Source organism: Diceros bicornis, chromosome 15, assembly GCF_020826845.1.
Source record: "Diceros bicornis minor isolate mBicDic1 chromosome 15, mDicBic1.mat.cur, whole genome shotgun sequence".
NCBI lineage: Eukaryota > Metazoa > Chordata > Mammalia > Perissodactyla > Rhinocerotidae > Diceros > Diceros bicornis.
In genome coordinates, this window is record NC_080754.1 from 54,076,806 (window position 1) to 54,104,395 (window position 27,590).

General features: G+C 36.2%; 2 protein-coding genes across 2 annotated transcripts in view; both read left to right on the forward strand.

The window, feature by feature from the left end:
- Window positions 1–14,136, forward strand: part of WDR49 (WD repeat domain 49) — a 142,887-nt gene extending 128,751 nt beyond the window's left edge. The window contains 1 exon segment of the mRNA XM_058556411.1: window positions 13,830–14,136. Coding sequence (XP_058412394.1) covers window positions 13,830–13,960 — 131 coding nt within the window. The 3' untranslated portion in view covers window positions 13,961–14,136.
- Window positions 14,137–20,492: 6,356 nt separating this feature from the next.
- The window catches only part of SERPINI2 (serpin family I member 2), a 32,052-nt gene continuing 24,954 nt past the window's right edge, over window positions 20,493–27,590 (forward strand). The window contains exons 1-3 of the mRNA XM_058555593.1: window positions 20,493–20,506; window positions 21,947–22,203; window positions 27,332–27,562. Coding sequence (XP_058411576.1) covers window positions 21,957–22,203; window positions 27,332–27,562 — 478 coding nt within the window. The 5' untranslated portion in view covers window positions 20,493–20,506; window positions 21,947–21,956. The remainder of the gene's footprint in view (window positions 20,507–21,946; window positions 22,204–27,331; window positions 27,563–27,590) is intronic.

Genomic DNA, 27,590 nt, shown 5'->3' on the forward strand with positions numbered 1-27,590 from the left:
AGACGTCATTAATGTGTAAAAAATATTTTTTAAAAGGTTCAACAGATGCTCCACATCATATGTCATCAAGGAAATGCAAAGTAAAACAATAATGAGATATCATTACACATATATTACAATGGCCAAAATCCAGAACACTGACAACACCAAATGCTGGTGAAGATGTGGAGGGACAGGAACTCTCATACCTTGCTGGTGGGAATGCAAAATTGCACGGCTACTATGGAAGACAGTTTGGTGGTTTTTTACAAAACTAAACATACTCTTACCATACACTCCAGCAATCACACCCCTTGGTATTTACCCAAAGGAGTTGAAAACTTATATCCACACAAAAGCCTGCACTTGGATGTTTATAGTAGCTTTATTCATACTTGCCAAAACTTGGAAGCAACCAAGATGTTTTTCAGTAGGTGAATGGATAAATAAACTGTGGTACATCCAGACAATGGAATATTATCCAGCACTAAAAATAAATGAGCTATCAAATCATGAAAAGACATGGAGGAATCTTAAATGCATGTTACTAAGTGAAGGAGGCCAATCTGAAAAGGTACAGACTGTATGCTTCCACCTATATGACATTCTGGAAAAGGCAAAACTATGGAGACAGTAAAAAGATTTAGGGAAGAGGGAGAAGAGATTAATAGGAGGAACACAGAGGATTTTGGGGGGGAAGTGAGAATACTCTGCATGATATTATAATGAGGGATATGTGTCATTATTGTCGGGGGAAGAGGGAGAATCTTCCTCTGCCCTTTCCCTTAAGGTTCTTATGGCTGGCCAAATAATCAACAAGACAGGTTAGCAGGAGAAAATAATACCAAGTTTAATAACATGTATACATGGGAGAAACTCAGAAATGAGCAACTCATCCCTCTGTCTAAGCTGCTTGCTTAAGTATTGCAGCTAAAGGCGAGGAGCATGTTGGGGGTGAGTAGTGGCCTGGGACTTCAGAGGGCAGGAGGACAATTCTTTTCGGGGTCATCTATAGATAATGTGGTCAGGGAGAGACAGAGTTTTTGATAAAAGGGGCTTGGTGCCCCTCCCATTGTAACATCTATTTTACATTATCTTTATAGCCATCATGATAGAAGATCTGTTCCAGGAAGGAGCCACCATGTCAAATTCTTTAGGCAGTTAGTGGGGGAGGTCAAATGTCCTTCAGAGAAAACAATCAAGGTGAAGGGATAGATTTCAGGGTGGCCAAATCTTGATCTCCCACAGTCCCACCTTTGAAACTAAAAGTTTCACAGTCCTTTTGAAACTTAAAGAAGTTTCATAGTCCAGATGCTGAGTTGGTAGATTGTTTCATCTCACTGAACACATTTCTTCGTCCTGATAATAGATCAGTTCAATTAAGTTCCTTTTGGAAGGTGGTGATGCAGGTGGGCTCTCAAGGTTACGCCTATATTGTGGAAGCAAGCAATCAAGTATTTAATAGAAGCATTTCTATAAAAGAAAAACAAGGTTAATGGTTGGAGCAAGTTGTAAAGTAGTTTTTGAGTTCAGAGGACAGCCAGTGAAGAAGAATTTTAGATGTCAGCGTCAAAGCATCTTTTGCAGTTTAAAATGTCTCGGATGGTGTCGTCAGGTCATCTCAAGTTTATATCAAGTCCATCAGCTTTAGTTTGTAAGGCTTCAGGAAAAAGGGCAGGTTCAGTTCTCAGTGATTTCAAATGAAAATGATGGAAAAAATCAAAAACGTTAGTTTGGATATCTGTAGCCAGGTATTTCAGGAGACTAGAAGAAATCAGGATCCAGTCTAGTCAACAGATACAAAACAAAAACCTCAAAAGACAACAAAACTAGGATCTAATATTCGCAAATGTATACTAGAGTTTTTACTGAAATATAATTTTTCTCTCTAAAATCACCCTCATTTTTATTAAGATAGCCAAATTAAAACTAACTAGTTTGCAAAATAAGTCTAGTTCCAATAGAGTTGGCCCAATTATTTACATAAGTACAGCAAGAATAGCAATTGATCACATAGGCTCTTTTAAATCTGCTTTGCTGGAACTTTTTATAAGGAATCTCAGATTGAACTTCAAAGGCCTCTTGAGGCCAGGAAAGCCAAGCCAAGGATTTTGTCATCAGACTTTGCCTGCAATACCTACAGATTTGGGTGAATTCCTCTCCTCCGAGGTTCCCCCAAAATATTTCGAGGTTCCTTGTACCTGCCAGATAAGTGACATTCTTTACTTATCCTGGTAAGTGCTGCTTGGAACACAAGGTACCAGGCCAATATTTCCACGTGGCTTTATTCCATAAAGTCCAATCTTCATTCCTCAAAAGCTGTATGGTTATATCGCAAATGTGATGTTCCAGTCACAGCCTTGGTAATATAACCAGTGTTTCCCATTTTGTCCTGTTATAAGGAGAACAGATTCTTATTGAACTTATGCAAATAACTATATTGCCATGAAAACAACAATACTCACTTACTAAGAGTTTCCAAATTTGAGGGATCAGATAGAGAGAAAAAGATAAATATTTCAATTTTACTTACAAAAGTATCATTTACCAAATTGCTATAAGTCATAGCTAGCTCAGGAGAAAAGAGAAAAAGTTTTCCTTGAATCTGAAAAAAAACAAAACATTAAAAATTCAGCAATACTTCAAATGAAAAATCACAAAAATTATAATCATCCTTATCAGTTGGTTCAGTCCTGTGTAATCCATTCTTGATCCCAATCTTTTTGTTAGCAGCTTCATGAAGTTATCAGTCTCTCCATCAGATTTCTGTAATTTCTTACCAAGTTCAGTTTTATGATCAGAAAGTTTGTCAGAAACTTGTATTCTAGAGTAAGTGTTAAAGTCCTTTCCATGAACTTCTCTGAAGATGAAACATATTTTGCAAAAGCATTAGAGCAAAGAAATAAGTCTGTAAACAACAAGACCTCAAAATGGCAATTGACAAGGAAATTTGGTTAATTTTGTGACATACAACACTTTAAAATAATAATAACCAGAATTATGACCGATAACCAGGACAGATCAGAATTTCAGTAATGTTATACAATTTTAAAACACCTATGTCAATAACATTTACCCACATAATACCTCCTAAGCAGGCTTATCATCACTTGTCTGACAATGCTTCTCACGTAATTTAACATACTGAATAAGCCTAATAAGTTTAGTATCTTTCCCCTTGTAGGAAGAGAGCAAATTTCTTTGAGAAGTTCCAGGGCCCTTTGAAAATTCTCAAAGAAAAAAAATAAAAAAAAAAGACTTTATTTAAGATATGAGTTTTGGGGAGCTTGTCAAAAATATAAAAAGTCAAAGCAAACAGAGCATTAACAGTCCAAAAAGCCTTAATAGAGAGACCTCAGTCTTTTGAACACAGGAAATTATTTTAACAGTTTTTTTTTAGGTAGACTTACTCAAAGGTAAAGAAAATCTTTTATAACGTCTTTATCAAGTTTAAGCAAATTATCCTTTTGAGAGACAGAAGACCAAATTATAATTTTGTACCAGCTTACTTCTGCTATTAAAACTCATTTACTTAATTAAATTCATTTCAATCTTAGCCAACTTGACTATGCATAAAACTCTTCTTTCAGAATTCCTCTTTCACAAACCTATAACTTTCTTTTTACATTCAGAATTTGTCCCATGTGTTTCTTTTCCCTCCTAGTACTTCAGGACAAATTTATCTTTCTTAATCAATCAAACAAAATATTTCCATTCTTTATTCCTTCTTTATACATCTTACTTTCCTTGTACACAGACATATTTTTCTTAATTTTTAGTAGCTTCAATCACATATACTAATTAGAAATTTTAACACTTAGAAACCCCAATTTGTAGGTAAAAACTAAGTAAACAATTATAAACTTTCTTTTACATTAGTATCTTGTGGCTTGGAAAATTTATGAACACTTACTTCATCATTTCTGGAAACATGTTACTTTATAGTACAATCTTTTAATAAAACACATGTTTACCAATAGACCCAAAACACCTTTTAGTTTTCCTGTAATGAAAAGCCAAAAGTAGACAAATGTACATTTAGCAATCAATGTCTAATATCTTATCTTATTTGGAAATGATGATACTCAGAGAATTTTTTTTCATAAAATTTAGCAAAACTCTAAAAGTCACCAAAAAGAGTTTGGAAGCTGTAACCACCATAACACATAATTATTGTTTAAAGTTCATCCAACATTTATCTTTTTCACAACTATTTAGTTACTTATTCCCAATAATTATTTAGATTGCCTATAAGACTTCATAAGACATTAGATAAAATTAGCCATCATTTAAATTACTATTTTTGTTAACCAGTTCTGTAATAGAAATAACATCAGTTTTTTTCCTACAAAATTTCATGTAAATTTCATCACTTCTTATACCTTTAGACATAGTTTTCATTAAGATTTTTATCAATAGGTCTTGGTCTTGTAATTTTGGACAAGGGAAGCATTCCCAGTCAGACATTTTAAAACATACTCAGGCAAAGTTGATGTAACCTCTTTATATAAAATTAGCTCAAACATTCCAACCTTTATAATCTTATCAACACTTAACATGTTCTCAATTCAATTGTAACCTGAGTCAAGGTCTTAAGGTTATTCAAAATTTTCCCTTCTTTTTCTGGCCTTTTCTTAGGTACCAAATAAATAATTATGTGAGAGCTCTCAAAACAATTTTTTTTTCCGCTAATTTAGAAGTTTTTCCAATTCAAAGGATCCGTCGTCTGGCCATTGATGAGTAGAATCTTCATTTGTATATTTATTCCAATAGTGACTCGAACCAATAAGCCTTTTTAAGGAAAGACCCGGAGGTAACTGTCCACGCTTAGAATAAATCTACCATGGATGTAAGAGGCGTCCCTGGTGAGGGTGCAGATGATGTAGCCCCCATGATCCACAGAATTTACTCCCAAAGATATTCAGAAAAAGTAAAGACCTTCGTTGCACAGGCGATAAGGATGGTGTAGTGAAAACGGTGTCTCCGGTCTCCCACAATAGTGTGGGATGCCTCCAGTCACAGACCCGCTAACCTGTGACACCGGGCAGGCGATACTGGAATGGGATTTTTCCAGCACTAACAAGCAACAAAGGTTAAGACGACAAAAGCCCTTATGGACTGGGCCCTTTATGACAAACTCCGCTGAGAGCTTGGCACAGCCAGACAAAGAGACAGTTCAGAACCCCAGTCTATTCGACTGGCCACCAAGGGGCACCCCGGTAAATGCACCTTCCGTATGGTGGAGACCAAGGAGAATATTCTCACTGGTCACAAAGCCAAGTTTTCTCAGGACACAGAACAAGACAGAGATTACTCTGGGAGGAAAAGGGATCAAGATCAAAACCAAGAGTACTCTACCAAATTTAAACCAAGAGTCACTAAAAGCACAAGAAACTAGTTTCCCAAATATTTTCTCCTGCCAATCTAAATTTAGAAAGAGAAAAAAATTCTCACCACTTCCTTCCGCCAGACTCCGCAGAGAGAGATTCCGGGAGCCTGACGTGGTAAGAAATCTTACCTTTTGCCGGCTTTCGTCAGGCGTTCCCGTATCTCATCATCTGCAGTAGTCCAGGGAGAAGGCAAGTCTTCCAGCCAGAGAAGGCAACTTGCCAGCCAGTGTGGCTCCTGGCGACTACGCCAAAACTGTCGAGGGAAGAGGGAGAATCTCCCTCTGCCCTTTCCCTTAAGGTTCTTCTGGCTGGCCAAATAATCAACAAGACAGGTTAGCAGGAGAAAATAATACCAAGTTTAATAACATGTATACATGGGAGAAGCTCAGAAATGAGCAACTCGTCCCTCTGTCTAAACTGCTTGCTTAAGTATTGCAGCTAAAGGCGAGGAGCGTGTTGGGGGTGGATAGTGGTCTGGGACTTCAGAGGGCAGGAGGACAATTCTTTTCGGGGTCATCTATAGATAATGTGGTCAGGGAGAGACAGAGTTTTTGATAAAAGGGGCTTGGTGCCCCTCCCATTGTAACATCTATTTTACATTATCTTTATAGCCATCATAATAGAAGATCTGTTCCAGGAAGGAGCCACCATGTCAAATTCCTTAGGCAGTTAGTGGGGGAGGTCAAATGTCCTTCAGAGAAAACAATCAAGGTAAAGGGATAGATTTCAGGGTGGCCAAATCTTGATCTCCCACATTATCCTTTTGTCCAAAGCCATGAAATGTACAGCCCCAAGACTGAACCTTTAGGTAAACTATTCACTTTGGATGATTATGATGTGTCAATGTGGATTCATCCTTGGTAACAAAGGTACCATTCTGGTGAGTGATGTTGATAATGAGGGAGGATATGTATGTGTAGGGGCAGGGGATATATGAGAAATCTCTGTACCTTTCTTTCAATTTTGTTGTAAACCTAAAATTGCTCTAAAAAAATAGTCTCTAAAGATTAAAGGGTCAACAGGTCCTGCACCATGATTGTTTGAGTCATACAAAGACTTAAAGTATTTTCATCAATCCTCACCACTCTGCCACAATCTATTGCTTTGTTACCTGATTGTTACTTGATGATGGTGGAGACTGAATGACAGCTTGGCAATACTGATCTAGAGTCTAGCTTTAGGAATTAGAGCCTTGGTGTCAAAATGTGGGCAGTGGATAACAGCATGGACATCACCTGGGAGCACGTTAGAAATGCAGAATCACAGGTCCCGGCTCCGATCTACTGAATAAGAATCTGAATTTTAACAAGATTTCTAGGTGATTCTTAGGCACATTAAAGTTTGAGAAGCACTTACCTAGCGGACTTAGAATAGGATGGAGGATGTGAATTAGAGAGCATGTTTTCAGAATACTGTGCACTCATGGACTAACAGCAGCTGGTCATTGCAATACTGTATTACATAGTCACTAAGTCCCTTCTTTCTAGGGTGGCTTTGTGAGGTTTGCCACTGTAGTTCATCTGAGATACAGTTAGTCACCAATAGGGGGCCAGTGAAGAATCAGATGACAAAAGATTAACTTTGCTTGATTAAAATCACTGAATCATTTTATTTCAATAAAAATGTTTTAATAGGTTCATGAGCACCACATCTTTCATTTTCATTGCTTGTAAAACACCTTTTGGCTATCGTTACAACCAACCTTGTCAGCAGCCAGCTATAAAAGGAAGTGATGACTGCATAAATGTCGCGTTTTCCCAGGTAGGGAATAGCGAATGTAAATGCTTACCAAACGCTAGATGGCGACTTTTGAGAGCAGGGGTTGTGGTAAATGGATGGATATACGGGTATACGACATGGACAACCACCATTCTAGCACCATTCTAGAGCCCTCAGCTCTCTGGAATGCAGGAATTCAAGTGAGGGGAGTGAGCATGCCCCTTCGCATGCCTGGAGGTATCTTTATTCGTTTATTCATTTATTTAACACATATGTTTTTGAGCACCTTCCATGTACCAGACACAGTGCTTGGTGCTAGGGGTATATGGGGTATAAAGGCAGACAAGGTTTTTGCTCTCATTGAATTTATCACCTAGGGGAGAGATAGATAATCAATACGTAACTAAATATATGAAGATTAGTTTGGATAATGATATCGATAGGAGGTATGAAGAAAATTGCCGGCCCTGGTGGTCTAGTAGTTAAGATTCAACTCTCTCACTGCCGCAGCCTGGGTTCATTTCCCGGTCAGGGAAGCACACCACCTGTCTGTCGTTTGTCATACTGTGCTGGCTGCGTGTTGCTGTGATGCTGAATGCTCTGCCACCGGTTTTTCAAATACCAGCAGGGTCACCCAGGTTTCAGCAGAGCTTCCAGACTAAGACAGACTAGGAAGAAGGACCTGGCCACCCACTTCTGAAAACATTGGCCATGAAGACCCTATGAATAGCAGCAGAGCCTTGTCTAGTATAGCACTGGAAGGTGAGAGGATGGTGTAAAAAGACCAGGCAGGGTTCTGCTCTGCTGGACACAGAGTGGCTAGGAGTTGGAATTGACTCAAGGGCACTAACAACAAATGAAGAAAATAAAGCAAGGTATGTGGGCATGACTAGGGGAGCATTAGTGAAGGTCTCTCTGATTTTTGAGCTGAAACCTGAAAGAAAAGAGGAAGCAGTTCCACAAAGAATTGGGGGCGGAATATTCGAAAGACAAGGAACAGAGGGTAAAGCTACTGAGGTGGGAGCAAGATTGACATGTTCCAGGGATAGACAGAAAGTCAGTTTGCTGGAGCAGAGTGAGAGAGATGGAGACTGATACAAGATGAGGTTGGAGGGGGTTAGGAATCAGGTCACGTTGGGCCGTGTAGCCTGGGCAAGGAATTTGGGTTTAAGTGTGAAGGGAAGCCTGTAGAAGATTTAAAGAAGGGATGTGATCCTATGAATTCATACGCATTGACAGTTACTGACTCTTCTAAGAAAACTACTCTCCAAGAGTCTAAGTTGTTGGGCCTGGAAGGCAAGAAATTTGAGGCTTGAGGTCCCACATAACACGTATGTAGGAACTTGAGGTGCTTTAAGAGAAGCTGTATATTTGAATAAACATAAATTTTCTTACAAAGAGTCTCCAGCAGACTCCAGTCACAAACCACAGGAACCTCCACAAACCAGCCTGTTTGTCTCGAGAACACTTCACCCTTCACAATTGTTCTTGGGTAAACAGTGTCTTTATGGAAAGTATATCAGTCAGGGTTTAGGGAAGCAGAACCAGCAGGACCATATATTGAAATTTATGACAAGGAATTGGCTTATGGGATTGTGGGAGCGGGCTGAGCAAGTCCAAAATGAGTAGGGCTGAGTCGGGAAGGAAAGATCGTGGGTAGGCTGGACACAGGCTAAAGCTGTTGTCCATAGGCAGTCAGGAAAGGAAGAGGACGGAACTCCACTGGCACAGACAGAAACTTGTCCAGTGGTGGAATTTATTCCTTCTCTTAGGGAAGCCTCAGCCTTGTTTTTAAGGCCTTCCAACTGATTAAGTGTGGCTCACCTAGATTATCCAGGATACTCTCCCTTACTTAAAGCCCACTGATTAGGGGCTTTAATTACATCTGCAAAATCCCTTCAGAGCAGCAGCAAGTTAGAGTTTGATTGAATAACTGGGGACCTTAGCCTCGCCAAGTTAACACATCAAGAAAACAAGTCATCACAGCAAGGTTAAAGACATTCTTTTATAATCTTAAACAAGTTCAGTAAATGGTTAATGGTTTCTTATACATATCATAATCCATTGCAGACTCATTCACATCATCATAGAAAAACATTATGCTGTTAACCTAGAAGATGTTGTTACTCTGAACAGTGAGAGGAATTGATGGCCATCATCCATTTAGAAGGTGTTAAGTTAATGACATCATTTTTGCTGCATAAAAGAGATTGCCAATAAAGCCAATGAAGGTTAAGTTTTACGAGCCTCATCTACGAAGACCCTTGTGAGGTATGAGGAGTTGCTGGGAGTTTTAGAGTGTTCTAGGCGAAGAGTGGAAGCCAGCTTGCAAGCAGGAATCATTTCCAGGTAAGCATTTCAGGTAGCTTTCCTAAAAGGATCTCAGAAGAAAAGGACCAAATTCTACAAAGCTCCTGTAATTTATTGAGATTTGTTTTCTCATTCTAAATAAACAGCCACTTTTATGAATAATTTTGTATTTGTAGTTTTATATTCTTTTTCTTAAAGAGAGCTCCCCAAATTGTAAGTTTCGGGCCCAGGAAGCAGGGATCCACCCTTGCATACGAATTTTTTATCATCTATTTTTTAACTCAAAGAAATGAATTATCCCAGTAAGATTGTCTCTCTCAAAATCTACAAGGGCCTATCAGTTACTGGTTTAATTGTCCTGAAACCCAGCCAATTACGATGAAATGCCTTGTCTAGTTGAGAGACAAATCGCAGTAAAACAGTGTGAGTTTATTTCAGAGGTAACATTCTGGCTTTCACAGTGGATCTCAGGAGAGCGCTAAGGCATTGCGAATGCCTTGTGATTCTGGAGTGATAATCTGCAGGCTTACAGGACAGGATCAACTCTAGTGTACAGACACCCACATTTTCTTGCACTGCTGGTGTTAGGCAAATAGAAAGTGTTTTCCTTTGTCACTTTGCTTATGAGGTAGTTCCAGGTTTATTCATATTTGTCTTATTGCTAAAAAGCAGAATATATTCACATTGGTCAAGTATTGGAACATATAAAAATTTTCCAGTGAGAAATCTCCCTCCCTTCCATGAGGTTGATCTGTCCACTCCCCACTATCACCTAGTTCTGGAAACCACTGTTAGGGGTTTCTGTGCATCTTTTGAGGGTTTTGGTGTGCATTTATGATTTTAGATTTTGACCCATCTTTTCTTTTGGTTTCTATTTGCGTGGTATACTTTTCCAACCTTATTTCAAATTTTCCCAATCACTTTATTTTAGATGTGTGTTGGATTTTGCTTTTGATCCAATTAAAAAGTCTTTTTTTTTTAAGTCATGAAATTGGACACTTTTAAATTTATTGATATGTTAGATATTTTGGTTTTGTATTTCTCATGCTCTTTTATGCTATATATATATATATAAATTAATATAATATATATAAATTAAAAGAGAAAGATTGTTGCTGAGCTAACATGTCTGCCAATCTTCCTCTTTTTTGTATGTGGGATGCTGCCATAGCATGGCTTGATGAGTGATGTGCATGTCTGTGCCCGGGATCCAAACCCACGAACCCTGGGCCGCTGAAGCAGAGCATGCAAACTTAACCACTACACCACCGGGCCTGCCCCTGTTTATATGTTTTTTAAAATTTTCACTGGATCTATAATTTTTCTTTGTTTTTATTTGAGTGGTGTTATATATTTTTTCTAGTGGTACCTTTATACTCATAGGTTCATATAATTCTTCTAGGACAGTGACTATTAGATCTGTGCTGACTGATGGTAAAATGAGGGTTTCTTCATTCCCCTCCCCCTCTTCCACCACACAATTTTATTCAATAATATGATCTTTCTTTGTGCTTACTTTTCTTTTGTTAAGTTTACTTATACTACTATTACTTGACTTGTTGGTTTAAGTCCCTTGTCTCTTCACTGTTACTGATTTATCATGAAATGAAGATTCTTTTCCCTTACTCTCCCAATTTTTGTTAAATGTATCATTTCTACATTGTCAGGGATGTGGCATTTACCTTCTATTTTGTCATCCTAAACTTCACATGGTTTTAATCTCACTTCTACATTTAAATATTTTCAGTGCTCACTACCAAACCTTTTCCCAATTTTCTCCAGTCATTTCTCAGTTTATTTTGTAGTATTTTCCTCAAAAAGGACTCTTGGGAACAAGAGTCTCTGAATTCCCTGCATGTTGCAACTATTCGTAATTTTTAGATTTGAAGCACGGCTTGGATGTTCCTGCCTTGATTGTCTTGTCGGCGTTGCTCTGCTTCTTCTGGTCTCCATCGTTGCTACGAAGACATCTAATGCAAGATGTATAATTGTCTCCTTTTGGGTGACTTAATCATTTTGTCTGGCTACCAAATAATTCTTTTTATCTTTAAAGTCTAATACCTTTATGGGGATATGCTTTGGTTTTGGCTATTCTGAGTCTGTTATTCCTGGCACACAGTATGTCCTTTCTAGATATATATCAGATGGTCTCTTATGTAAGGAGAACTTTGTGCATGACACCTTTAAATATTTCTTCTGCTTTGGTTTTCTTTCTTAAGAACTCACCATGTATGCGTTTGTTGGATCTATTTTTTTCCATATCTATCATTTTCATATCTAATTTGTTCTCTTAATTTTCACCTTATTCTATTCGGTTTTCTTATGTGTATACTCTGTTTCTCATTATGTTGCCACAGTCTGTTCTCACTTGTGATGTTTTTCTTGAGTTCTGCCAGCTCGCTCTCATTACTTCCTGTTGTGTCTTCATCTCCTCCCTCAGCTCTTTGACTTGTGTTCTGTGATCTTCCTTTGTAGAGGCAAGTGCTTTTTCAAGTTTTAAATTTTAATTTGTGGCAAAATGCTTAGTGACAATATTTATCTGTCCAATGGCAACATTTCTCTGGTGGTGGTCCACGTATTGATTAGTTTTGCTGCTCTTTCTAAAATTTGTTTTGCTTTTAATTTTGCTTTTAATACTTTTCTGTCCATGCTATGTTAGTTTTTTTTTAATTTCCTCTTTTAATTAACTAGTTTTAATGAGTTGGGTTTTCTTAGACTTGAAATTTATAGTAGATCCCTGGGTGAGAGCTTGTGATGTGGGATCAGAGTGGCCTTCGATTTTTATAACCTTCAGGCACAGACTGATTTTAGCAAAAAATGGCTTGTTTGTGACTGTTTCTGTAGCCCTGCCTCATCTGTTTCTCTGAACCAAACGAGGTTGGGGAGAGCTTTTGCTTCCAGCCTGGTTTACCTCTGTTACATCCATAGATACAGATGAAAGATAAAGCACTTGTACTGTAAGGTGAGTCCTGCACCTTTAGTGAGTGTCTTTTTTCCAGCACTTTCTGAGATGCTGCTACCGGCCCTCTCACACTATTCATACTCATCACTTTATCTTGTGTAACTTCTGCCCAGTCTCAGCTGTTTGGCTGCCCTTGTTCATATTTTGTAGGCTGCAGGTTGCATCTATCTTTGTGTTTTTCTAGAAGTAGAATTTGTTTGTCAAGTTATTTGCCCTCATTTTCCCGGTTTTTCTTATATAATATCCAAGAGAAAGAGGGGAAAGGTATTGACTTACACAGCGTATTTGTATGAGAAGTGGAGAGTTTCGTTTTTTGTTTTTCTTAAGTCCAAATATACAAAGATGCCACTAAACTGTGAGGTTGTCCAATGTCGACTTCGTTTCTTTATTTCATCTGCCTGGTCTTGGCATTCACAGTTCTCCTCAGCCCAGCTCCAACCTCTTTGTGCTTCACTCTCCATCTATTTTATCCTTTTGGTACTGAATTATTCAGAGTTATCTGCATGGTAGCTCTTGTTTCTACATATTTTTATTCACTTTGTTCCCTCTAGTTGATGTTTCCTTTCTCCCCTCCTCACCTCCACGGTCCTTCTTATCACTTCAAATCCCATTTGGACTTCAAGATCTACCTCAAATAGCATCTAATTCTTAAAGCTTTTCCTCTGATCTCTTCACATCATTATGATCTTTTGTACATTTAACCACAATTTACTTTGCTCATATTCTCTTAGAACTGTATCCTGTTGTACATGACTTTTTACTTGATTGTTGCTCCTACTTTCTACCAGTTGGAAGAAAGTCTGTGACTTAGTCGTATTTATGCCCCATTTATGCCTGAGCACAGAACATTGTGCATAGTATACATTCAATAAACCTTTGTCGAAATGATAAAATTAAGCAAAAGGCCAAAATTATTTTCTTGAATGCATGGCACAATTTCCTCCTACTTCTCACTGATGCACAATATAACCACTTATGGGGATAATTTGGCTCTTTTTTTTCTGAAGCCACAGATCCCTGCAGATCAAAGCATCTTATGAGGATGTGATGGCAGAGCACTTGTTTAGTCATGCAGACAGTCAGGCTGTGTTTTGATTATTTTAATTGTCTGATTTCAATACAGAATAATTTGTTCTTGGCTTCTTATGAGTCCTTGATAGCTGTTAAGTAGATTAAAAAACAAAAATGGAAAACACAAGCTTCTTTAGTCTTCTACTGTTAAATGGTAGATCTCTATCAAGATATAAATACATTAATAGACCAAACTCTGTTAAAGTTTAACTTTTACATTTAAATTGAAGTAAAAGGAATAACAGAAGCTTAAGAGAAAATTTCTCCAAATACATTCTTTTTAGAAACATATAAATTTTTAGGTGAAGAGAAACTTGAGAATTTTCTCCCCACTATTTCATTTAATTGGGTCTCCCACCAACTATAATTTACATGTCATTTTCTTTATCATTTTGTAGCTTTGAAAGCTGTATTTGATGAGAAAAACCTGTTCCCCAAAGAAATTCTGGATCGTGAACGAAGAGCAAAGCAATTATGTCCAGAAACAAGTAGTGAAGTAAAGATAAAGAGAAATAAGAAGCAATTATAGTTGAAAGAAAAATAAATATTTCATTGTCACGAAAACTGTGTGTATAAAGTGCAGACAAGGAATCAAGAATTCAGACCCTTTCTTTTACTTTATATTTGAACTTCAGGAATTTTTGTTTTCAGACAGTGTTTTAACACTACTTTTATCCATCACCATTCACTTTCTCTGTATTCTTAATAAAAGAAATATTGTACTAAAAAAGGAGCAATATCAATTGGTATTATCTATTCTCAAGTGTTTTTATATAAAAAATGTACAGTTCCAGAACAAAATATTCTAACCAGTTGCACTTCTTGTTGCTTCTATGGATAAATGTTTTGATTAATTTTTATTGTAAAACCTGCATTGAAATTAAATATGAACACATAGAGACAGAGATTGGATTGGTGGTTACCAGAGGGGAAGAGGGGAGGGAAGAGAGCAAAAGGGATGATTAGGCACATGTGTGTGGTGATGGATTATAATTAGTATTTCGGTGGTGAACATAATAAAAAAAGAAATTAAATATGAAAAGTACTGACAGTGAATATCTAAAAACTTGACTAAGAAAACTGTTCCCACTTATTTAAACTTGCTAGATTTTAAAAATGATTCTGATAATGCAATTAGACCTTGTCAACAGTAGCTGTTCCTATTAATTCTTATTGACTTATATCCATTCTTCTATGTACTTACTGAAAAATTACTGCAAATATTCTACTTCTGTACTTTGTCATACTGTACTCTAAAACTGAGTGGCAAAGCACAAGCAAAGAGGTAACAGCCTCGAAAAAAATCAAAAGGATGGGGTAATATAAAAGAGTCTGTCTGTGTCGCAGGTCAAGTAGGAAATATCTCGTTCTGAAACACAACACCTCACTTTTTTTTTTTTTTTTTTTTTTTGGTGAGGAGATCAGCCCTGAGCTAACATCCGCCAATCCTCCTCTTTTTTTGCTGAGGAAGACGGCCCTGGGCTAACATCTGTGCCTATCTTCCTCCACTTTATATGGGACACCGCCACAGCATGGCTTACCAAGCAGTGCGTCGGTGCGCGCCCGGGATCCGAACCAGCGAACCCCGGGCCGCCGCAGCGGAGCGCGCGCACTTAACCGCTTGCGCCACCGGGCCGGCCCCACAACACCTCACTTTTTTTGACTTAGTTTTCTTTACAAATATTGTCATCCACCAGGCAACCAATATTCTTATGCTGCTTTATTTATTGTATTCTGTAGGATAATTAATAAATTCATTCATGTAACTTTAGCTGTTTACTATATATTTGTATTTTAGAGTCCTTTCAAAAATATTTGTATTTTAAGAAGAATTTTGCAGTAATGTATGCAAGTAAAAGAAGTAATTCACGATATACAGGGCCTACTCTGTCCAGTAACTGCAAAAGTCCATTGTATTTAAACCTCACAGTAATTGCATTTCTATTTTAAGGTTAAAATCAGATTTGGATCTGTTACGAGAGTACCCAATTATCGATGGCAGTGTTGGGTTTGGAGCACAGGTCTGTTTTACTCCAAAGACCATGGTTTTTGCCTGTTACTGTTCTGTTCACTCACTTTTTATTAGCTTAAAGTCAATGGAATGAATTCTAACAACAGAATTTCCAGCACCAGTGGAGCAAATGTTTTAGTTTGGTGGCGAGGTTGGCAGAGGAAAGGTTTTCAGGAGACAGTTGCCTAGTCCATCTACATTTAAGTGCATCCTGCGTCAGGCATTGTGACTTCTACATATATGCTTTTCCTTCTCATTAAATGACAATCACATATAGGAAAGATGTAGGAAAAACATATATTTGAAAGAATCAATCAACAAATGTTGGAGAATGTCATCAGAGTGGTCAAGGCCCTGGGAGCCATGTTCAAGAGGAAGAAGTAAAGAAATCGAGAGGTCTGGCCTAGGAAAGAGAATTCATGGGAGCTACAATCTATTCTTAAATATTTCAAAGCTGCAATGAAGAAAAAGAGTAGAAGCAGAGCTGATGGGCACAATTTTAAGAAGATAGATTCTAGAATTGCTTCCTAATACCTGGTAAAACATGAAAAGTTTTCTCAAAGGGAAAACATGAAAGTTTTCCCTTTCCTTCCCATCTTCACCTCCCATCCTGGTGCAGAGATGTTGGCAGCAGTCCTGCTGCATGGCTATGAGAGGAAGAAGGGAGAGCTGAGAGAAGACCCACCAGAGATATGCTTACTGGACCTAAGAGTATGGGAGGGATTAGTGGGAGGGGGAATTAGAGGATGGGAAGGCAGAGGGGGTGAGTGGGGGAGATGACCAGCATGGATGGGAGTTTGGTTATGTTGAGCAAATAAGTATTGAATAAACAAATGAATAAATCAGTAAATATATTGAAGACAATGAGAACCAGGTATCTCACTGTTGTAGAGGTACTTATAAAATTTGCAAAAGGGAAAACTAGAGAGAACCCTGAGATTTTGGATTGGGATTAGAGATATCAGTGTGAACTCATGGTTTCAGATAGGTAGATAGATTGGAACGTTTAGGAGTGACAGAAAATTATGTTTACAGTTTTCTCTTGAATAATTCAGAAAATACTAATTATAATGTATGTATATATATGTATACACACACAAGTATACCACATATATGTATCTACACACACGTATATAATATATATGTGTGTATACATATATATAGATAGATAGAAAGGAGAAAGAGAGATTAGATAAACAGAAAGAGCACACGTGCGCTGAAATGTTAACAACTGGGGAAGCTGAGAAAGAAGGAGAGAGGGAAATGGTAGTTCTTTGTATTACATCAACAACTTTTCTGTAAATTTAAAAATATTTCAAAGTAAATTATTTTTAAAAATTGAAAAAGATGACCTCGGGACAAAGGATTCCTTGAGATGTTCAAGCAGAAGCTGAGTGGCTCTCTCACAGGGATATTGCAGAGAATTCTTGCACTGGTTGGGAGGTTTGATTGGACAATCCATCATTTCGAACTTAGAGAATATGATTTATGAATCATAGATTGGTGACAGTACAATGGAGTGAAATTTGAGCCACATTTCCAGAAATTTAAAGGAATATTAAGATGTTAAAGAGATGTTATATGAGTACTGAATATTTTGTGAAGTCTCTTTTCCCCATCCATCCGTCCATCCATCCATCCAATTATTGAAGGCATATGCAAGGGACTGTTTTAGACACTAGGTGTACACATATAAATAAAATACACCTCCTCTGCCATCAGCTTACTGGAGTGAAAGCACATAAAATGCAGTGATTTATTAAGCAAACGTTGAATGATCTCACTAGTTTTGCTGGTATAATTTGGAAATTCTTTTACTAGACATATTTTACTTTTTTTTTACCCCTAGAGATGACTTCGTTTGAAGTGATTAGTCTGAAATAGTCTGGCTCATATAGACAGACCTTCTCTCTATAGCATGTGACATGTGCGAGGCAGTATGCTGTGTGTGACCCTAATCCCATCCCTAATTAACTTCAGGGTCTCTTCTGTGAAAGGAATTAAGAGGAGCTGTCTCACAAGTATATTTAATGAGAATAGAGCTTTTAAAGGTATGAAAGTCTCTTTTTAGGTTACTGTTCCAAATAATTTGGAACAAAAACACACGCAAAGGAAAAAAAATGAAAAGATATTTAGCTATTGTGTCTTGCTCTTCTTTTACATCTTACAGCATCCAATTGTGCTAGGCAGGTAGCAGGGTCTCACCTGTCAAATGTTGATAGGACTGAAGACTTTATAAGCTATTTCTGAAATTAACATTTAGGTTCAATTATTTAAGATACATTTTTCTACAGTGAAAGGAACTTGTCATATTAAAATAGGATGTGCCGTAATTTTCTATAAGCTACTTTGTTTGCAGTATGTAGATTTACACTAAATATAATTTAACCTGTTCTCTTTTCAGAACATTTTCCTCTTATCACTCAAAATATATGGAGCAAACTGACAGAGGAAAAAATGCCTGAAGTTAATCCGTGGTCAAATGAAAGAATTAACTTTTAAGTCCTTATTAATGAGAACATTTACTTGTATGTTTGTAAAGTTTGGAATTGAATACATTTTTACCTTTATAAAAACACTGTAAAATGCTAAGAAACATAATAAAATTGAACTTGTAACCCCTTGCTATTATTTTTGTGCATATTCCCAGGTTTATTTTTTTACAGTGAGGGTAGTGATGGTGCTCAAATTTATACAGAGACACTTTGGCTCTCACTAATGAATAATTATTTTCCTGATGCTCTAGGGGCAAAGTAGAGGGTTAGAAGGAACAGATTTGTGAAAATATTTAAGAGGTTTGCGGTAATATTTTATGGACAATTGTGGTATCTTTATTGTCTATTAAAAGAGCCTAAATCAGGGAGGAGAAATTCATGGCCATTGCTTTTTCCTCCCCAAGAGACAGGAAAATGTACATTCTGCTTGACCTGCTCTGACATAAGGTCCTCACAGAACAACTTCATTAAAGGATCTTACTAAGACAGAGTGTTCATCTCTGTCATTGGAAGGAAGAGTAATGGCCTGTTCCTGGGTAATCACATTATGATCTGAGTCATGTACAGACATAATAATTTGGTAGCCAAGGGGACTTGTGATGGATGTTTGCTGGTGTCACTACATGGGTAGGAAAACATTGATTGAATGATAGTCTCGGACATTCGGATTTATTATTTATGAATTGCAGGGTACAACAAGAATGCTAGTGTTCTTGTGTTGCATAACTTTGTTTTTGGAAAATTATCTCTCACAGTGTTAAGTTAAAAGCTGGAAGAGGGTTTGCTTATGTTAGAATAAGTAATATTAGACTATAACCCTGGTTGTAGAAAACATTTAGAGATGCCTAGATGGGCAATTAAGAATTTTGGCAAATTAGATTGTGGCTTATAACAGTCATTAGGCTTCTCAGGTCTGTCATTAAGCTATAGTCCCATTAGGACACTGAAAGAGGTTAACAGGATCCTTGAAAAAGTTGTTTTAAATGAATTCCTTTTAAAGGTATCTACATTCGTCTTATTTCTTTTTCATGAATTTATCAGAAATAATATTACATTTAGTGATCAATGGTAGAATTTGTTTAATTGCAACTGGACCAAATTTTCCATTTATCCTCTCAGAGGCCACTGATGAATAATACCATGTGTTTAATATCTGATTGCCTTTGAGGCGATTGATTTGAACTAGAAGAATGAGATCAAAACCCATTCAGTTGTGCATCCATGTTTTATTAATGATCTGTTTGTAGAGAAAAATCATGTAGAAATTTAAAAGCACAAAAAAGTAACACCAATGTTTATTATCAAATTACCTATGTTTAATAGTATTACCTTGATATAATGTGGTAAATCAATAATCTTAATTTGGTCTTCTTGTTCAATGTAGAGAATATATTTCTTCTACATCTACTCTTTCTCCTAAGGATTCAAATGGGCCTTGTATCCACAGGAAATTCCTCTGACCGTTGTATAATTTGATGAATTGTTGAGAACTCTGTAAATGCAGCGGTAATTTGTCTCTGCATTCTTGACTTGATTTAGCTTTATTCTTTTTCTCACAGGGCATTCTGAAATACTTATGATAGAGGACATTGGTAATCTGATGTGGGAGTCCTGTGAGGAAAAAAAAGAAATAATTATTAGCAAATTTACAAGCACTGACACAGTCTTCCAAATTCTGTTTCTACTAGTTATAAAAGAAGTGGAATAATGGATGAAATAATAGTATAAACTTAATGATTTTTAAAAATTCTGTTATTGTCTTCTCTCAATTCTTGCATATTTCATCATTGATCATTCGCCTGATCGTGGTAGTCTTTTTATACAAATACAGTGAACACCTGCTTTGATTTTAGAGGAATTAATCAAACAATGTTCAAGGTAAGTAGAGTTGGCCTTGACTGACCAGGTGTCTCATGTACTAGTGTTTCCCAGCAGGCACATTTTCGCTATAACATTACAGTGAATAGTCAGAAGTCAATTTTGGGTAAGTACCTTAAAACCGAATAGCTTTTGAATGAAGTATGTATGCAATAACATTGACCGTGAGTGTGTAATGGAGTAGAGGAATGGCATTTCAATTCACTTTGGTACAGATACTATCTAAATTTATCAAATTAACACATTAGTTTTATTCTCCTTAAAAGATGTCACTATAAATTTGAAGCTCGAATTCTTATAGGACTATTCATCAGGTTGTTTAAGTCACCAGTATTTTGTGCTTTCTGATGAGATACGATCCAAAACCCAATGAGGTAAGTGAATTTTTAGAACCAATTTTTTGTGCGAGCTTGTAATTTATTTAAGTGCCTAGAAATTTTCCGGGAGAAATGGATGCTCAAAAAATGTAAATTTTAATTGTTAAGATTGTTAACAATAATGAGAGGATAACTCCCAGATTCTACTATAAGGGAAAAAGTTATATCTTTCATAATATTGTGTATTATTGTAGTATAAACTAAGTACATACAGATAGGCCTAATGAATTGCCACTTGATGACGTAAAAGTACTAATAACATTTTGACTACTTGTATATCTACAAACTGATATTTTGGTCAGAAATCTTCTGAGATATCGAATATATTAGAAAATTATACACAGAAATTTATTTTGCATGTAAAACTTCTCTTACTCACTAGCTTTTACTGTTGTTGCACTGCCACTCACAACCTTATGTACTCATTTAATCCTTGATAAAACATTTGCTTGATAGCATACCTCTATATTTGCAGTTTACCAAAACATTGCTTTCTAAAATTGTTTTGGATTGCATTTTGAGGTCTTTTTCCTTTCCAAATTGTATATCTAAACAAAGAAAGTTTAACTACATATGTTAGAAAATAATTTGAAACATCTAGATAATGACTCCACAGATTAGTTTTGGAGAATATTTGACTGTTAGTAATCTTTATATATAAAAGTGATTCTCAGTGACTCTTAACCCTCTGAAGAAATAGACTTCATTTCTTTAAGGCTAACAATACATTATTCTGGAGGCTTTCTTCTTTACCCCCAATGAAGGGTTACTTCCTAGTAACTTATTAAACTAGGAGTTATTAAGGGTCACTAAAATGTATTATTTGTAAGGTAAAATCAGTGTTACTAAAATTTGTGAGGCCTTCAGAGTCAGTATTCCATCAAGTCTGTGGTAATATTGCAGAATGGTAAACTCATCCTGTTCAAGATGTAATCAGATGGTTGAATTTCCTGCAATTTTAGTGGAGAGCACTTTAATAGGGTGTCATTAGTATTGCTGTGAATTGGTTATAGTTTTCAATTGCCGCTTTCTTATATTTGTTAATTTGTTTGTCAAATTATTGTTCAATTTTTTTAAAAATTGCTTTCTTTTGTTATTATTGTACCATTTATATTTGATTGCCGTTTTGTTTCTTTATAATTTTTCTGAAGTTTTTTTTTCCCTCCCTTTGGAAAAGTACAAGGCGGGTTTTGGGGTATTTCACCCTACAGAAGTGGGATTTCATAAAGTGTGAGAATCCGTGCTGTAAAAAGTTAGCCAGATTACTCAATTGATTTAGAATATATTAACTGACTAATATTATAGGTCCAAGACCACACTGTAGTGTGTTCAGTTTTATTCCATTTTTCCTTTTGATCTATATTTTAGAATAGTCTGGACAGAGGATTCCCTTGATATCAAAGTTACAAGTATCCCATTTAAAACCATGGGAAAAGATAGGAAAAAGTGTCATATAGCTATTTAGAGATAGTATTGCTATCTATAATGTTCCAGAATTATAATTTATCCTTGATTTTAAGAAACCGCAATATATTTTGGACTAGTTCTTGAAGTCATATAAACAATACCATTAGCACATGGCCTATTTCTCCCAGTAGATGATGCTTATTCTGAAAATTGGCATTAGAATCTTCTTGTGGTAGTTTGTCCTAACAAGACAGAAAGTTCTAGCAGGTAAAAAGTTTTCTGTTGAGCTTAATATGGTAAACTCTGATTATTTTGAAAACTAATAAATTTTGAATCAAACAATGCACAGATGTCAAAATGGATAAGATCTTATTGTGGAGTTTCCTATTGACTTTTTCTGGAAGTCAAGCCTCAAGACCCTGGGCTCAAAGAAATGCTGAATTTGCAGTGGATCTTTATCAAGCTATTTGTTTATCTCATAAGGACAACGTTATATTTTCCCCCCTTGGAACAACTTTGGTTCTTGAAATGATACAACTGGGAGCAAAAGGAAAAGCACAACAACAGATAAGACAAACTTTAAAATTTCAGGAAACCTCAACTGGTGAGATTCTTACATATGACTTTCTATACTGGATAAGATCTGGTCAAATTTATTTTTTAAATATTAGAGAGAAGCTTACGGTCATAGAACTTTAATAAATGAAAAATACTGTGGAAAGTATACAATTATAATAAAATGGAGAATTGTAAATGTAAATAATATTCATTCATTTATAATTGTTTCCTAATGAAAATGTTACCAAAATAATTTAAGAAATTAATTCCATGCAGATATAAAATTGTATGTCTGTGTATTTTCTTCTGGCCTGTTTTAGCGAGTTTTAATTAACTGTGATTATGTTGTGCATGCATGTGTGTGTGTATGCATATACATATTCACATATGTATACATATACACACATAAATGTGCTTCCACCATCACTTACTATGTTGTGATCATTGTCTCATATCATGCAACTGCTTCAAAATATAATCTTTATTTTTTGTGAGGAAGATCAGCCCTGAGCTAACATCCAACGCCAATCCTCCTCTTTTTTTGCTGAGGAAGATTGGCCCTGGGTTAATATCTGTGCCCATCTTCCTCTACTTTATATGGGATGCCGCCACAGCATGGCTTGACAAGTGGTGCGTCTGTGCGCACCCGGGATCCAAACCTGTGAAACCGGGGCCGCCGCAGTGGAGCACGCTCACTTAACAGCTGTGCCACCAGGCCAGCCCCCAAAATATAATTTTTAATTGCTGCATTTTATTGCCTCTTATAGAAATGCCATTATTTACTTAACCCTTCTTCATGAGGTTGTTTTCAACATTTCTCTTATAAAAATACTTCAGTAAGCACCCTCACCGAGAAATCTTTGTGTGCATCTCTCATATTTTGTTAGTCTTTTAAAATTAGTTTTCTAATTAAAATTTAAATTTTTCACTTAAATGAGATCAAGGAAAAGCATTAATTTATACATTTTAAAAGCTTACTTGGTTAATAGTTTTTAAAGATTTGGGGGAAAAAAAAGCAATTACATAACGCATCAGAGGCCTTTTTGCGTGTGGCTGGTTGTTTTGGAGTCTCCCAAAGGCCTGAGATACTATGTAGAAGCTTCAGTGCTGGTGTCCCATTCGAAGGGGTGTTTGCCCATCTACCTAGCTATACTGGTTCTCAATTTCCATAATGACTTTAATATTAAACTTTTATGTTACTGTCAGATAATGGGTACGAAACATCAGAGGAGACATGCAGATTTTTGATTTAGCGATTTAGTTCGCTATAACTATATAATATCTATCTAATTTATCTATCTATATATCTAATAGATATATTAGATATAATATATATATCTAATAGATATATTAGATATAATATATATATCTAATAGATATATTAGATATAATATATCTAATAGATATATTAGATATAATATATCTATTAGATATATATATATATAACTATCTAATTTCAATATGTTTGCCTTAGCACAGAGTAGTTACATTTAGGAAAATCTTTCTCTGAAAAAACTATTCACAAAGTTTTATTTGCTTTCTTTTAAATAAAGTCGCTTTTATATAGAAAAGGAGTTGATGATGGTGAAGTTAATTGCAAGGGTTTTCGTTTACGAATAATGTAAGATGAAGCCGCTGTGTTCCAGATTTCGTCTTGATTGTCTATGTTAATTTCAGCAAATCCCACCACAGTCCCAGAAACATTTAAATCACATACTGCTTTGAACAGTAATAGAATATTTATGAATATATGTAAAGTTGATTCCATGATAAACTAGCAAAATTAGAGCCTCCAAAATCTAAATTATTTTAAGTGGATATATCTTACAGAGAAATGCAGAAGTCTTAACAACTCTGGATATGAACATAATAAGAATAATGATGACACTATCAAACATATATATATAGTGTATCAGTCACTGTTTTATATGGTTGATAGATATTCTCTCGTTTAATTTCATAATGACTCTGTGAGGCAGATATAACCCTACTGTACAGATGAGGCCACCATGGCAAAGAAAGGTTAAGTAACTTGTCCAGAACTAATTCCAAAAATGATTCAGTGAAGGTTATAGATCATAAGAGCAAGAATGAAAATTTTTATATTTTCCTTGGAAGAGTATCTACGGACAACTAAATATTAACATTTTAACACACGTAACAAAATCTACCTAAGTTACTTTCTACTATGCTTTGTTAAAGGAGAGAGAGGGGGGCACAGATAAAGGAGAATTGCAAAAAGAAGAGAAAGAGCAGCCAGAAAGGGAGAAAATACGAAAAATAAACTGTGGGAAATAAAAAAGAAGGGGAAAATTAAGGAAAAAAGAAAAAGGAGACAGAGTTAAGGAGAGGAACAGAGTGAAAGGGTGCAAGAAAATGGAGACAAGGCCCAGGGGTCTGGAGAACAAAAGACCAACATGACAGTAAGCATGGAACAAAACGGGCGACAGGTCAGAAGGCAGTGCCTGGCAGAGCCGTACTGGGGCCCAAGACAAAAAGAAAAATCAGTACTCATGATCCTGTCTTTACTTAATGTTTTTATATTTTGTTCATCATGGATTTCTTTGCATTAATATTGATTTAAAAAAAAAACATTGCAGTAAAATATTATTTGATTACTGAGTTTGTTGGCATCTCCTTAAATTTTATGCCTAAAGTGAATGTCTCATAGATTCATCTTAGTCCTGGCCCTGCCTTCAGTTCCCACTGGTTATCAAAAGGTACTATCTCTTGAATTAGTCTATATTTTACTTTTCCTTCTACTAATCTGTTTCATGTTAACACCTGGCTTATTCTACAGACGGGCGTACAACTCCTAGCATCCTACCCGCACTGGGACTCTCAGTGTCCTCAGGTCTCCTTCTTCCTCATTGTGAAACCATTTGCTCAGAATTTGCCTTCTCCAGTTTATTGAGCATCTGATAATACTCCGTTTTGCTTTGCCTCTAATAATGCTGCTTGCTAATCTGAAGGTGCTCCTTTATTCCAAGAGGGTTATGGAAAGAGAACTGGACATGAATTCCTATCTCAGTTCTGCAACCAAATGAATTTGTAATTAGTACCTCTCAGGTTACTGTATCTCTCTGGATTTCAGAGGTCTCACTATAAAAAGAGGAGTTTGGTTTAGATGATTTATATGGACCTTTCAGCTAAAATAATCTATAATCCCATGACTGCCTTTGTTTTCATCTTTGAATCTCTCACATTGCACACACAGTTGGCCTTCGGGCTCTTAATAGCAGGAGAAGTAAACATGTACTGAATTCTAGAACATTTTCTGGAGGTCTAGGACAATCATACCGAAAGTCACATTCACCCCATGACCTGTAGGTTTTCTACAGTTCTATTTTAGGACGTAAAATGAGCTCATTCTCATTGCTTATTAGGAGCCATGTATATGTTTTCTTTCTGATCTGTGTTAAAAGAGGTTATTAATCTGTAAATTAAATCAAATTTATAAGGCAGACAACTTTATATTCTCCTCTAAAATTGTGCTCCTTGGTGACATTTCTTCATTGACTTCTGAGTCCAGTGATTTATCAAAGGGCAGCTGACCATTTGTCACCCAGTCTTAGACCTTAAGTACATGACATAAATCTGTTTGCTCTGACAAATGAGTTGGAATTATTTTTTCACTCCCTCTCTTTTTCTCCATGCCTTTAAAGATGTTCATAAATTACAAACTTCTGAAAATTGGTTTCAAATTCTGCCACTTCATTTCTGACCTTAACTAATTCTTTTGGAGAAGCTCTCATGCCTTCACTCAGAGTCTTCTCTGTAGCCTCCCAGCTATTGAGATATTTTTCTCCACTTCAAATAGCAAGAAATTATTGCATCTGAAATCATTGCATAAACAAGTAAAATAGATTGACTTTCTTCCATTCTTTATGTAAGGAATTCCAGGGTTGTAAAGAATTATTGAAATTCTTCAGATCCAATCATATCTAAGTAAGTTTTTGTATCTAAAGTTTATGTGTGCCTCTAAACTCCATGAATGGAGATTCATGGAGTTTGAAATATAATGCAATATACCTTCCAGAGCATCTCTGTCATTGTGTAGGTTGCACCTGCACAAGAACACTAGGACAAAGAGGCAAGTGTGGACTGAAATGTAGCCACCACTCAGCAGGACAAGACATGAGACCATGAGGCTGCAGCCCCTCCAGTGAGGGCACTTGTTCTTATTTGCACAAAGATGCCCTATGGACCGCTAGCTCTCTGATAAAGTGTTTACACACACACACCTTACTTCCAATAGACACCTCCTAGCAAGTTCCTCTCAGTAATATTTATTTTCTCTTTATTCAGTGGACATCATCAATAATGAACTACTTGATGACTGAGTTCTGGGATTAAGCTAGAAGGAAATGAAAAATATTGATACCCTTTGGTAATGAGTAGGTAGCCACTGAGCAAAGATCAGAGCTGAATTCTCTCATAGGCATGTACAACTTTTCCTGACAACTCTGTGGTCAGAATGATCCAATGATAAATAAATAATAGGCCAATGGTGATTCTTAGCTGACTCTGAGAGACTCATTTGCCTGGTGGTTATAGTAGGAATGGTTAAAGATTTTTATCGTTCATGTAGACAGCCAAGGTATATAGATTTATGAACCTGAAGAAATAGGCAATTCTGGTTCTTATGCATCTCTAGAGATGATTATATGGGATACCTTGTAAATTTGAAACTTGGACAGGTGCAGTTGCTCAAAAGAGAGCCATTCTTTCTCAAGCTGAAATAAAAATAATATTGAAAAGGATTGCTCATCACTGTCTTACCCCCCATCAGCATTCATTAGCATTCTCCTTTCATAAATATCTCATGTTATGCAAATTTATTAAAGATAAATTTCCAACAACTAAGAATGAGCTAAATTTGGCTATAAAGAGGAAGTTTCCTTCAGCCTGTTTAAATGCATGCTCTTGTTTTTGACAAATTTCAAATTTACGTGGACATTCTTTTTACCTATTTAAGAGCTGATTTCTCTACAAAATGCATATTCTACAAGAGATAAATGCTTAAAATATTTATACTAATTTAGAAAGGATCGTTAGTTATACCTAAGGATACAAAAAATGGTGATATGAATCAGAGCGCTTAGAAGCAAAGCTGGGGAGCTGTTGTTTTTGTGTTGTTCAATATGTCAGCATACATTATAATTATTTTTTAGGAGAAGAATTTTCTGAGCTGAAGTCATTTTTCTCTGCCATCTCAGAGAAAAAGCAAGAATTTACATTTAATCTTGCCAATGCCCTCTACCTTCAAAAAGGATTCACTGTGCAAGAACAGTATCTCCATGGCAACGAGGAATTTTTTCAGAGTGCCATAAAACTGGTGGATTTTCAGCATGCAAAGGCTTGTGCAAAGACAATAAGTACCTGGGTAGAAAGCAAAACAGATGGTAACGTTTCCCATTTTCATAAAATCAT